This window comes from Zootermopsis nevadensis, unplaced genomic scaffold (genome assembly GCF_977971745.1).
Source record: "Zootermopsis nevadensis isolate Lab colony 2312 unplaced genomic scaffold, Znev_1.0 Znev_ptg000024l, whole genome shotgun sequence".
Taxonomy (NCBI): Eukaryota; Metazoa; Arthropoda; class Insecta; order Blattodea; family Termopsidae; genus Zootermopsis; species Zootermopsis nevadensis.
This window is the reverse complement of record NW_028259156.1, coordinates 14,884,189-14,898,836: the sequence shown is the minus strand read 5'-3', so window position 1 is coordinate 14,898,836 and position 14,648 is coordinate 14,884,189. Positions and strand designations below refer to the sequence as shown.

Here is a 14,648-nt window from a genome sequence, read left to right as displayed (position 1 = left end):
GGATTAAACTGGCTCGGGATAGATTGCAGTGGCAGGCACGGCAACAAACATTCGGGTTTTATAAAAGTTGAGTAATTCTTGACAATCTCAGCGACCTCCAGGTTGTGAAGAAGAACGCGGGGCTCCAGACAATCGGTTTGGCAAACCGGCTTACAACATAAGGAATCTGTGATGTAAGCTGTCCGTGAACCTTGGAGCAACATTACCTAGCCTTACGCGGGGAGCAGGGGGGGGGGGGGGGGGCAGAAGAGGATATCTACAGTGTGTCCCAAAAAGATTTACACACATTGCGAATTCATGTAATGGTTGTGTGTGTATACATTTTTTGGGGGCATTCTATATAAGCAAACCATTCGGGCAGGAAATGTAAGAGAAGAATATGTTACCACCAACGCTCAGCATAGTCTATAAAGTAACTGGCAATGCATTACTAAGCCATTTTTAAAGGACACGTAGACCCATAAATCTTCACGTTAATAAATATGGCACGTTTTATCAATAAAAATCAATTTGCACATCATGTTAAGGCGCATTTGAAAAAAAAAATCATTAACGAACCAAAAAAATCAAGTGCCTATGTGCAATACGTTTTGAGAAATTTAATTTTTCAGGGACGAAGATTCATGACCATTTTCAAAACACCCGGTCATTGGATACTATCTTCAGTCATTCAAATTTAGCTAATATTCCAGCGCCATCTTTTGCGAGATCAATTTTAATAATATCCACCAACTTCACATGCTCTCCGAGATAATTCTAGGATTTTAAACAAAAGTGTTTATGCATTTCTTATCTCCCCCATGTGCATGTCCCGTCCATCTCATCCTCCGTGATTTGATGAACCTTATATTATCTGCAGAGTATAAATTATAAAACTAATTACATCAGTTTCTCCATCTTTCGTAATGTGAGTATAACGACGATGCACGAAAAACAAACCAAGAGTTCACAGCTGTCGATATGAATGCATTAACTCAGTAATTTGCTTTGTAATTATGTTTTCTGTGTTGCTTACAAACAACAATAACGTTACAATTAGCATTTTTATCACCAAAGAAAATTATAGGTTTACCCTACTTTCCTGGAGAACGCCACGTAACTAGAAAAAGTTTCAACTGGCTAAAGTATCACAAACGAGGAAAAATTTGCATTATGCAACAAATCCAAATTGAATACCGTGGCCTTATACCTGAATGTATGTAGCTATAGAATACATCACTCAAGAGATTCATCATTGCCAACAGGTCAGTGGGGCCAAGAACACTGTAATCGAACAACCTATCTTAAAGCATGTAAGACCTTCAGCTTTCCTAAAGGTATTCGATTAAAGGTGAATTTGTTTTCAAACACTAGAAACTGCCGATATTCCACCAAACTTAGTAAACCCCTAAGTACTTAAAACTGGCTGATTCGTTACACAGTAATAACTCAGACCCCTTTAAATGCTAACGTCGTATGCTAACCTAAGAAATAAACAAAATGAAAAATCATTCGCTATAATGGGCAGTACTTGAAGGGGTATAAACAAATATTTAAAAGTCTTCCTTATTAAATATACGTCAGAAAATGGTCAAAGTCTACCAAAATTGTGATGTAAGAGGAAAAAGAATCCTGCTTTGGACACTGACGTATTGACACATTATTCAATTCGAAATCTATTACAATTCAATCTACTTAGAACGCTGAATGTCGAGATATGAGAGAGGACCATTATTTTTGTAATATAAAGCGTACGATCGTGTACTTTGCTTGAAGAATATACATTCTAAGTGTCTGAGCACAAAATGATCAGGGGAATAAGAGTACGTGCAACGAACAAGGACGAACTTACAAGTGACCACTTCAAGATATTGTGTAACGAGAAAGCTCGTGAGTTACAGGCCACCCGATATTGCTAGGATGGTGGAATTTAGAAGACTATGATGGGTTGGGCATGTGGATAGCATGCGGAAACGATGGCAGAATTTTGGAAGAGAAACCTCTTTCGAAAACCTCACCTGGAAGGTCGACAAGTAGTTGCGAATAAAACATTTTTAAAAGTTGGAAACATTTAAATTATACGAAAGCAGAAATAAAAATACACATAATATTTTCAATATAATTTTTCATACCCATAGTAGTTTGTTAATGCTTGCAGCTCCATTTTATACCATTCCTTCCTGCTATTATTAACGTTATATATCTGCAGTATGGCCAATAGGATGCACAGAAATGTGATAATTAACAGCACAATCCTGAGAGCTGGTTGTTTAATTCCTTAATTTGTCTTGAAGGACGAGAAAGTAAAATGGAAAAAATTCAGTCGATCCTATCTAAAGATTTTACAACACGATACCGAAAGAAAGAAAGTATAAGAAATAAAGAAAGATTACAAATCTCATCTTCGAAAAGAAGAGGAGGGGAGAGATAGAAACGAAGAAAGATGATGAGAAGTGAGAGAGAAATGCAATTTTATAATGCAAGTCTCAACTTACGATGGCCTGCTGCAATGCGGGCTTAAATCTGACATCTAAATAATTCTTTCCACTTCAACTTCAATCCCAAATTGTGTGAGATTTGAGGTTTCAATGGCGATGAAATTTGTGATCTCCTAGGCTGTGTCGCCATGTGAACCTGCAGGTAGATGCTAATGTTTCAAAGAAACATACGATCTCCGCTTTTAGGGCTGAAGTCTCTGAAGCGACCCCTACCCTTCAAAATTTTCGACCAAAAACTTGTAGAAATTTCTCGTTCACACTAGTTATTACGTGTCCCGCCTCTCTCAACCCTGCCCATTACATCCTCATCCGAATAATGTTTAGCAAAACGTACAAATCATGAAGTTGCTTTTTATACAGTTTCCTCTACCCTTCTGCTACGTCCCACTCTTCATCCAAATGTTTCCCGTATCATTTTCTTCTTAGACATTCTCAATTCATGTTCTATTATCAGAATACAAAGTTTCACGGTGTGTTTATTTGATCTTAGATTATTTGGTAAGATACAGAAATCTAGACACCAAATTACATGCACTTCTGAGTATGTGTCTTGAAAACTTGTGGCGTGTCTCAAGCGTAGTTATAGTTTTCTGTTTGTCGAACTCTGTTACCAGACGGCAAGAACGCTCGACGGATTTGCGTCATTGTGCGCTCTAGAGCTGAATACTTTACTTTGTTAACTTGACACCACCCATGGGGGAAGGTCAAACAACTTTTTGTCTCAACTGACGTACCTATCGTCATTTGAAGAACCGGGGATAACCAAATACTCCTTGACAGAGAGTCGCTCAGCTGGCTAAGAAATTGCGCTTTTAGAAGTCGAAGTTCATTACTGTGTTTACAAGATCCCTAACACTGTATCATATCCTGAGAAAATTTAATGCAACAACAACAACAAAAATTAATTTTTAAGACCCATTTTAACATTACCTTATCAGTCCATCTACGTCAAGGTCTCGGAAATAGTAAACTTATTTTCTTTCTAGGTTTGTCCGACTAATTTAGTATGCATTTATGATCTCCCTGATGCATTCTACACGAACTTTCAATGACACCAGGCTTTATTTGTCTAATCTAATGACATTTGGGAAATAAGTTGTGTGGATAGGATTTGAGATTTTCACGGCGGTGAGTCTGAAGATGACTGTCTTCTGGGTTTTTGCGGCGTGTAGTCTGATAGAAGTTTACCGACGTCTCTGAGGTCTTTGCTGCCTCCATCATCATGTCTTTAAGTCGTATAGATGATAATAATAAACAATATTATGATGTTCCTTCATCACATAAGTTTCTCGAACCTCCTATCACTTATTTTGTCACGACTGAATATTCTTTTTGGTATTTAGTTCTGAAACACGTTCAGGACCAGGCATTGATGAATAAAATCTCTATTAGTTTTAAACAGAAAGGCCCATTTAAATTTCACTTCATTCACGAACTAATAAAAGGCCTATACGTGTAATTTACTCTCCTACAGGCTACAGGATCTTAGCTAATGTAAATGTTACAGCACAGTTCATAAAGTAGGCTTAACGGAAACTGTGGCTCTGAAATGTCAGACTAAATTTTGTTGCAGTCACAATATAACATTTATTTTGTCTCGAAATAAACAGGACCGAAATTAGAGTCGCTTCAATTCAGTCCACATTCTCACACCGTTTTTAAGACATATTTTAATATCATCCTTCCATCTATGCCCAAGTCTCGCAAGAGCTTTCGACTGAATTTATTTTATTGTATAACATTACTTTCAAATAACCCATGACAGCTGCCTTGTAAAACGTTCCTACATTCAGCAATATTCCTATGAACTGTTATGAAGTTTGCTTATCGACGGTTGCACAGGAAATTCTGTACAAATTACTCAGAGACTGTACGCTGTAACACTCATCAGCTCAGTACATAACAATCTTAGTTGACGTCATTCACAGAGGTGATCCAAGCCTTGAGGCTTGAGTGTTTTATATTTGTTCTTGGGTTCGAGGTCTACCATCTCAAAACTTTCCAGCCACATTTACTCTGCGGAAAGGGGTGACCAGTTCATAATCGTCATCACTGTACTGTTTACGTCTGAGAACACGTACGTCGTCCTGCCTTGCAAAGATCGAATATAAGAAACAAATTAGTAGATTACAGTGTAAATAATTTCCCCCGCGGAGGTATCTCATCCAGAACTCCTATAGCACCACCTAACCTCCTATCCAATGAGTGCAGGGAGCCATTTTTCCCAGAGTTCGGTGTAGTAAACTGATATTATTCGAGAGGGCGATTTGTCGTAGATCTAAAAATTAAATGTAATCAAATTCGATTAGCCATATTAGCTCTGTTATACGGGTAATCATGGGCAGTTGGGCATGGGACATACCCTACAGACGGCAGTGAAATACAACTTCATCGCTCGATCGCTCGACTATGAAACAACCAGAATGTTGTCCTTGAATAGCAACTGACATCATTGACGACCTGGCGCGTGACGGGTGGCGTGGCTGTTCACAGTTCTATGTTAAACGATCACAGGAATCCAGTTTATTTTGTGGTTACCTGAACTGCCTTGTTTATTCATAGCCTCTGGCAATGACTTGGATTTTACAGAACGACCCTGAAACAGAATATCATAGTCTGCAAAAGAAAAGTCCGAATTCTTCGAGCCCGAAAACAGGGGATAGCTCAAAATCGAAGGTCAAATCCATGCTGGCTTCTTTACTCCAACGTAAAAACGAAAAGTTTCTTACGCACTTTGTTTCTTCAGCACAAGAAACCAAATGCATTCACATTTTAGAACATTCAGCGAATACGCAAAAGAAAGTCTGGAACATGATGATTTAAAAACACGACAATGCGACTTTGAGCAGATATCTCGACAAATAGGAAAATTATAACAAAATATAATTCTGTAGGATTTGAGGTTTTCACGGCGGTGAATACGAAGATGGTTATCTTCTAGGATGCAGCACTGTGTAATCTCATAGAAGTTTCAAAGGTTCTTGCTGCCTCCATCATCACGGCAATCACTCATTGCTTATCATTTATCGTAATGAATAACATCATATCATTCACTTGCTACACAGATTTTTGTAGTCTTTATCGCAGAGTGGAGGCATCTGGTGGCAGAGAACGTTATTAATCTTTCAACTGCACGCCATTAGCTACAGGCATCGCCACTGCATACACTATTAAAGCTTTCCAAAGATCTGCTGATTATGCAACACGCATAACAGTGGAGTTCTATGTGTTGCAGCACTTCAGGCACAAGAGTTAATAGTCAATATGCTCCTGGAAATTAGTTATCTTTTTTACTTCGTGTTCGATAATACGGACTTTGGCCTAACGTAATCATTCTTAAACAGCATTAAAGATTTGACGATACGTCTGTTAAGGTTTTCTTATTATCAAAATGTGTAAGCGGAAAACCGTCGGAAATTTATGGTTTGAAAGCTAGGAGAAATAGGAATAAAATACCAGAGAAAAACTGCGTATTGAGTACAAGTAGGTAAAGATCCGTATAATGTTCATTCTGTTTTAGGTATTATTTAGTGTTCTGTCTGACGACAGGTCCATATGAACAGGATCCTTCCATCCTTTTCTCGGACTGGGACCTGTTCATATACGTTCTTGGCAGATGATCCAGAAGTGGTTTACCATTGCCTTCTTCTGTGTGTGAATGGAGTAATTGTTGGGATGCCACGGAGAAACCGGGGAAGCCCCCGGAGGAAAACTCCGTGTTGCCTAGACCACGGCCTTGCCCAACACAAGTTATAAATTCGGGCACCGCCGGGAATCGAACCCGAGACCCCAGGATTATAAGGCCAGCGTTCTAACCGCTAGACCACCTCATCTTATTATTATTTAGTGTTCTGTCTGACGACAGGTCCATATGAACAGGATCCTTCCATCCTTTTCTCGGACTGGGACTTGTCCATATACGTTCTTGGCAGATGATCCAGAAGTGGTTTGCCATTGCCTTCTTCTGTGTGTGAATGGAGTAATTGTTGGGATGCCACGGAGAAACCGGGAAAGCCCCCGGAGGAAAACTCCGTGTTGCCTAGACCACGGCCTTGCCCAACACAAGTTATAAATTCGGGCACCGCCGGGAATCGAACCCGAGACCCCAGGATTACAAGGCCAGCGTTCTAACCGCTAGACCACCGTGGCATCTGTTTTAGGTAGGCCTCAATAAGTATCTTCGCATTTCTTCTGTCGTTGATAAAGCGTTTGCTTGTAATTTTTAATTAAGCGTTATACAACTGGTCCTAAAATTATTCGTGTGTGACGTAAGTAAGAGCCGTGGTACCTGAAGTATAAGGTCACGAAGCAGGCCAGTTTTTATGTTTGTCTGCTTACATCACAACTCAATTCAACTAAGTGTTTATCTCTGTTCTGTCTTACTGATTAGTCTTTTCAAGAACCACTCTTTAAGTAATGCATACGACACACAACATTTACATAAACAGACTTTGATTCTCCTTCATCGTATTATGATATTACTGCAGTCAAGAAATAGACACTGATTAATGTTGCAGTCATACGAGGAGGAAGACATAGGAGGTATTGGAGTCATTAATACTTAGCCCCGAGGTTAAACATATGCTAAAGATGTATTATTTTAAACTAATGTTCCTGAAGCAGACCAAGTTTAATTACAACATTCAGTGACTGCCTGCATTATTCTTGTTAGCTGGTATTAGTTTTTCTTAAAATATGCCCTGTTAACTGTACATAAAAGGTGTATTCTGAGTGTGAAACAAACTCGACAGAAGTATCAGATAGAGAATAAAATATGAAGTTGTTCCAAACATGAATTAGGACTCACCTACCAGAACGAAATATTCCAGTCCAAACGTCGCACATTGATGACTGTGCATGCTATTTTACAAGAAAAAAACGGAAAATATAGTTGGACTGTGGCATGTATACAAAGTAACAAATTTCACGATACCAGCTTTTACTTGAACAACTATACAAACTCGGGTAGTGACAAGCATAAGAAATCCCAGCTTTTAGAAACCAGAATGTTCAGGAGAATGTTCATCACATGAGGCCAGTCCAAACTTTCAAAGCCAATCCACATTCCAAGGCATCGATCTTGACATTGTGAACACTGAAATCGTGGTTTCAAATCTCATTCGAGTTACGGATTACTCTCTACGTCTTCCTGTGATGAACCGTTCTGTACGAGCTGAACACCCAGAACCAGAAGGAACCATACCAATTTCAAAAATATTTCTGTAAAAGCTGAACGAGAATGTTATCCTCCAGCTTATGTCTAGCTCCCTAAGTCTTCACTTCTCTTTAGTTTACCTGATAATTATTTCGCACGCGCTAATAACTTGCTTCATTCAGGGTGCATACCTATTCATCTATCGTCAATGATTTTATCACTGTTTCAATGTTAGGTATAGTATTTAATTATGCAATTTTCTCCATCTTCCGTGACTCCTATCTTTGTTAAAATTATTCACCTCAGCCAAAGGTCCTCAATTTATATTCTATTAGTGATAGATCAGATTTTAAGCCCAACCATTTAGAACGCCCTGATGACATTTACGGCACTACCGGACATTATTGGAACTACAACGCTATGATAAGAAACAAAATACTCACTTTCTTCCGTGGAAGAGAGCACGATCTCGAAGGCCATGGTTCTATTGAAGTCAGGAGTTCTGAAGAAACTTCCACGTCCTGCGAGAGACAAACGCTTACAGTACTGGCAAATTGTGGGAGTTGTTCAATACAAGGAGCTCGCAAGATACACTCATACGAAGATAAGAAGTGATGATACAATGCAATCGATCACTCTTCCTCAATCGATAGTAGACATAGGAATTACTTATATCAAATGGCCAATAACAAAAACTTCTTTTATATTTATATATAAGCAATGAGTTTTACGACCTTCAGTTAAATTCATGTAACACATGCAGTCACAGATCTTCAGTTAAATTATTACGTCTTAACTTCCTTCAGTCACTTAACACCTCGAGTAGGAAGAAGAAGAAGAAACACTTCATGAAGGACTTGCGATGCGGCAGAAAACTTGCTATACATGGCACTAACACTTCGGGCACTTCAAATTACGCTGCCATTGGAAAGATTCCTTCAGGCTAGGAAATATACTAACTAAGGTCTTCGAAAATCGTGCTGACGTGCGTACATCGGAAGTAGAAGTTCAGAAAGGAAAACTAAGCCGTGTTCGGCTTCTCATAAAAACTCATTCTTCATGCCTTTCCGCTTTATTTTTCTTTGATTTAACAATTTATGTGTAGATATTTTTAAAAAAAAAACCTTTTATATTATTGTAATTTATAAATTCAGTTTGCGGGATGCTGCAGACGATTGGCATTGAATGTTTATAGATATCAGAACAGAACAAGTTTTAAAGCGACGTATCTCGCTCTTAGTATGGGAGTGTTGAAACGAAATTCATTATGTTTTGTTATTATTTTAATAAAATTAAAATAATATAAATAATTTTTATTCAAATAAGGGACTATCAGTCTTTCAAAACCTGGGGCACATTAACTCTCTATTATCCACTCACTTATAATTAACACCGTATTTAATGTAGGAGTTAACTATTTTTTACATTTTACAGAGCAACAAAATACTCACACATGCGTGTTGACCGCCAATGTGCCGTCTGTTGGAATGAATTACTTAAATAATAAACCAGTAGGCATAGAATATAAAGCAGACCACTCATTTACATCAAATCCCAAGGTTAAGAATGCGTGGAGTTATATATCCCCCCCCCCCATTACGTCTCAACGGTGGATGCATAGACACAAGAGAAAGCTTAACACAAGATCCCTCAATTATTTAATCTCCATTACATTTCGTGTTTGGTTTTCAAATACATATAATCGATATTATCCTCTCAAATTACGAGATTACTTTTTACAGCTGCACACAAAACTCGAAAATCAACTGTGATTTGTACGGGTACTTTAATTGTCACGTTCTGTGTAATGTATGGGAAGAAAGCTTTTTCGTCACTGAATAACTTTGACTGAACCTCATCATCAATTTTATAATGCACTTTGCCTCCGCATAATCGTATACTTTCCGAAATAAAGTATAAGTAGTTTGTACTGATTTATTTGAAATGCTTTTTTTACATTCATCATTGTAGTAATGTATTCATGCTACACATTTTAGATGAATTTCGGCTAGCACGCAAGAGCGGTTGTTATATTGCAGCCTGTGACAAGAAAATAATTACGACATAATTTCAAATCGTCCAGGAAAAGAATGTCTGAGACTTACCGACTTCACAAATCAGAGTTTTAATTAAACCGCTTAAATAACAAACACAGTAACAGGGATAAAGTGTTGTCCCAATTCACCAGTCAGACACAATATCTACTCGCCAGAGGTTTGCTCTACAAGAGACGCCGTCATGGACAGCATGTTAGCAATGACTCACAAAGTTACCAGATAAGTCACTACTATCGGCAACGCGTAGAATTTTACACGTGGCAAAGCTGTCGAAATGAATCACAGCGACGAATAACTTACACATTCATGAATACAAACAGGCGAACTGTTTCGTTCTATGTTTTTGATCCATCTCAACGTTCAATCACGTGACCGTCCCGTTAACAAAGGCCCCATAACCACGTCAGTTACGAATTTACTAATCCACATCTGTGGAGAATTAAAATAAAACACAGGGTAAAATATTAAGTAAAAAATCAAAGACTTTTCACTCGTCACGTTCGAGCAGATGAGTGTGTTTGACAGAATCGATTATAAAATTTGGAATAATAATATCAACAGTTCCGAAATGTAAGATAAATAAAAGTTTAAACTATAGCAAGCAATTATATGTATTTAATAATAACATGAATACAAAAGGAATAAATCAAAGTGTATCGTATTCAGGAGATACAAAGATTTATCCCAAGTCCAAAGGCAGGATGTTCTAACAGGTTTTTCATGGTTTTATTCAGTCCCTTCCGCAAATAATAAAACATAACCTTAAAATAACCTCAATATTTTCTTCCCACATCAATTCTAATTCAAATTTCACTACTAACTGGAATTACATAACATACGCAGTTCAAAAGAAGTGGGCAATTTAACAAGAAACAAACTTAAAAACTACGATAATGCGGACTGAACATCATTTCCCAGTCTTCTGTAAACTGACTTTCCACTTTCAACGATTCGGCAGGAAATGTGCATCTGTAATAATGGTTTTGCGGAACAAATTGCAAGAAACGATTTCTCGAGGATGCTAGATTGGTCATTACAGACGTCCATATAATTTTATGGATGAAGATATTCTTAAGTGGAGACAAGGGTGAAGAATTTATTTTTATAAAAAATTCTTTGTACGAATGACTCTTCAGCGTTAACACCTAGTTAGGCCAATAACATAGACTCTCACCTGAATATAAAGACTGTCCAAAAAAAAGGTGTATAGGGGTGACCAGGCCAGAACGGGGCCACGGGGCAGAACAGGGTATCGGCTTTATTTCATCTGCAATGCGATGCGATCTATTGGGACCGGGTGAAATACCATTAGCATACAGCACAGGGTCATGTCATGTCAGTCAGCGCCATTTTGTGGTTACAGTTTCTGAAATAATCACGCATGATGGATTTTGCTCCTACATTTTACAAATTTTTCTCAATTTCTAGTGAAGGTAAGACCTATTCATTATTCATATCAACTTATTTGAATGATGCATGTTACAAGGTGTTTTATTGAAAGTCTTAAACACAATATTTTTATTTATTTTCATGATGTCATTTTAGTTGGGACAATCCTAATTTGAAAGAGTATACTCGGGGCAGAATGGGGTACCCAGAGAAGAGGATAAAATGACAAGTGCCTGTATTGTGACGATGTCTATTCGCAGTCTATTGAAGGGTGGGTCCTGTATTCGTCTTGCTTGAAATGGGCCCACGGTTCCTCCATGTGTTTATCTTTATTATTATCCCTTCCACATGCCTCGAAAGATTAAGTTCCTCTTTCTGCCTTGGTATCCCCTACACATTATAATACGGTTGCTGCTTGTTAATCAGTTGCTAACTGACGTGCCCCGAAGCTGACGGTGGTCATTTTGAACACCGACACTATATTCGCTAATTCACTACGTATCAATGCCGACGTATGTAATGGTTTAGTTTATTTATGTAAATTTCTTTCATTCATTGAATGTGTATACAAATTTTTGGGAAACTCTCTATGTTTACTAATGTTAACTGATGCTCATTAATGAGAAAATAACCAAAAATTGTATGAGAGTACAAGTGCTTTAGTTACAAAACCAATCAACGCACTAAGTATTGGGTATCAACATTAAAAGTTTATGGGCGAATGTAATTTTGGTGTGCGTAAGGTTTGAAGTTTTCACGGCGGCTGGATGTAACAAACTATTTTCGGGCGATCGGCCTCACAAGTGTGGATTTACAGTCCAGTGTTTCGGAGTCTGGTATGTGTAACCTAAATTTGTTCTGAACGCAAATTTGCATTTACTAAAATACTGTTCATTATCAAAGAGCATGGCAGGTAAGACAAGAAACTTTTTATCTGAAACATATTTCAGTATAACATACATTTAACAAAACACAAGGACTACGACGGGGGAGGGGGGGCACGATTAACATCAAAGGAATGTGATGGGTGGGACATGTATCACAACCGGGCACAGAAGAAAAACGTATACAAAATTTTGAGCAGAACATCTGAAAGGAAAAAAAAGACTACTTGTGAGACACACACGTAGAAGGGGGGTATTGAAACCAACTTTGAGCTCATATTAGGGCCCAGTAACGAAGACAATAACGAATCCTCTATTCCATAAAGGGCTGGACATTTATTGACCAGCTGAGCTACTATCAGCTTCGCAGGAAGACCTATGCTCCATGGGGTTGATAAAAAGACCTATTTCTATAATTAATATAATTGTATTTAGTCGTAAATAAAGTCAGTGTATGCATATTAGGTATGACTGCGTTTTTGTCAATTTCCGTCTATACTGAGCAACACCATAACAAATTTTATTAGTTTCGACAGTGAAACTTGTACGAAAGTCAAGCAATTAACCTCGATATGCCAGTTTCTTTTGTAAATATAAATTGCAGGTCTTACGTCGCAAATTTATATAGGCCTATGTTTTCGTAATCTGTTTACTGTAACACCTGTTTGTAGTGTGATTATGTTTAGAATTACAGATGCAATTTTATCCACAGTATATGAACGTCGAGGTTAATGAAGTATGACGATTCTTAAAGAACGAATTTGAATAATACGTCAACCAATTCTAGTTGATACTTGCATCGTTCTTTACTTCAAGAAGTGTTCGTTCACCTTGCTAAAGCGTAGACCAGATTTAGAACAAGAACATCACTGAGGGCCTTAGAAGTTTAAGTACTGAGTTAAGTATGAGAGGTTTAATAAATAACAGTTAATTAAAATATTCAGCACGTAGAACATTAATAAATTTCTCACAATTTTTGTGAAATCTGACACTGTATTTTAGCAGGTCACGAATAGTCACTTTCATTTTGAAGTTGCAGGAGGAAACTCTCAAGTCTGTGGTGTGATGGACAGAAGGGTTAAGTCACTAAACGTGACCTTTCAGGAGAAGAAAAACAGCTGACATATATGCAGCGATGAACGTAGCACAGTGATTCATTCCCAGTGAACGGAATGTATTAATAACGTAACTCAATTCTCACTTTGTTCTTGTTGAAAGCAAAATTTGGAGATTAACAATCTTAAACAAACACTTAACAATCTTTTTCGTCAACACTCGGTAGGTCTGCTCGTCACTTCTGATTTAAAATATTTCACTTTTAAAACAATTACAAATATGGGTGTTACAAACGATGACGTAATACCACCAGCTTTATTTGTAATCGCCTGTACAATGCGCCTGCGCATTAGGGAAAATCCTCATGTGGATTTTTACTCCGCAAAGCGACAATGCGAACGAAAGAACACAAAGTTTGCTTTAGAAAAATAAACTAGGTATAGTTATTTAAAAATTAAAATGTGTCGCTAACTTTGATACGAAACGTATATACCAAAACTGTACGATGAACTGTTGGCATGTGGCCTGCAGATATATAGGTTTTTTTTAGTTTTTTTTAGTGTTCTGTCTGACGACAGGTCCATATGAACAGGATCCTTCCATCCTTTTCTCGGACTGGGACTTGTTCATGTACGTTCTTGGCAGATGATCCAGAAGTGGTTTGCCATTGCCTTCTTCTGTGTGTGAATGGAGTAATTGTTGGGATGCCACGGAGGAAAACTCCGTGTTGCCTAGACCACGGCCTTGCCCAACACAAGTTAAAAATTCGGGCACCGCCGGGAATCGAACCCGAGACCCCAGGATTATAAGGCCAGCGTTCTAACCGCTAGACTACCGTGGAATATATATACGTTTTAATTGAATGAAACCATTTCTTAACAATGGTTTCTTTCAATATTACGACCATTAAGTTTAATCTATGAAGCCTCTGTAATTTTTAGACTCAATAAGTAACTTTTCCAGAGTGTATTCTTACTCAGGATTTAGGGCCTAATTTCTTGAGAATCAGCGAAAGAAACAAAACGAAAGCGTTAGTTTCTTTAACCCTTTCTAAGCTTTTCTATACTGCCGTTTAGAGAAATATCGGTTTATTCTGTGAACGACACGAAACCCATGAATGTACTTGGTGGAGGAAAGAAATGCATAAAATTACCGAATTTGCTTGAAAGGGCCGAATTAGGCCAGAAACGACGTAAGCTAAGTGAGGTGCTGTCTGTCGGGAGTGTTGCAAGGCAAGTCCTCCGCCGACCATTCAACTCTCCTACCACCTAACCACTCGCATGTGACCGCTCCGGCAGCCTTGTAGAAGTTTTTGCAAGCCAGCACACAAAAACAACGTTTCACTCTTGTTTTAGACCAGTGTTGCTATGGACAGCCAGCAAAAGTGACGTTTCATTGCTCGGTGTTTCATAACAATCAGTGTTTTCGTTTCCAGACGATATTGGCATTTGAAAATTTCGTTCGGTTTCTTACAGGTGTTAACAACTGTAAGGTAAGCTTATATTTTATTTTATACTTTGAACACATCTGTGTTTATTTACTATAATCAAATACTTAGCTCTATCAGCTACTGATAAACAAAAGGTTTCAGTTGATTTGGATACCTGAACGTAAATGGCGATGACAATGC

The 14,648-nt window shown here is 38.0% G+C and overlaps 2 protein-coding genes across 5 annotated transcripts in view; one reads left to right on the top strand and one right to left on the bottom strand.

Annotated features, from left to right (window-relative positions):
• LOC110830924 (alpha-tocopherol transfer protein-like) overlaps positions 1-14,648 on the bottom strand; it is a 182,946-nt gene that overhangs the window by 16,366 nt on the left and 151,932 nt on the right. For 2 of the 3 annotated variants that reach the window (XM_022066343.2, XM_022066345.2), the window contains one exon: positions 8,076-8,153. In XM_022066343.2, coding sequence (XP_021922035.1) covers positions 8,076-8,112 — 37 coding nt within the window. In that variant the 5' untranslated portion in view covers positions 8,113-8,153. Of the gene's footprint in view, positions 1-8,075; positions 8,154-9,737; positions 9,756-14,648 lie in introns of those variants that run through there. The other variant, XM_087354998.1, reaches the window with a different exon arrangement.
• LOC110830926 (alpha-tocopherol transfer protein) overlaps positions 1-14,648 on the top strand; it is a 45,696-nt gene that overhangs the window by 2,707 nt on the left and 28,341 nt on the right. Inside the window, exon 1 of one of the 2 annotated variants that reach the window (XM_022066350.2) lies at positions 14,321-14,510. The exons of the other annotated variant lie outside the window; for it this stretch is intronic. The gene's annotated coding sequence lies outside the window, so the exon portion shown is untranslated. Of the gene's footprint in view, positions 1-14,320; positions 14,511-14,648 lie in introns of those variants that run through there. 2 annotated transcript variants of the gene reach the window in all.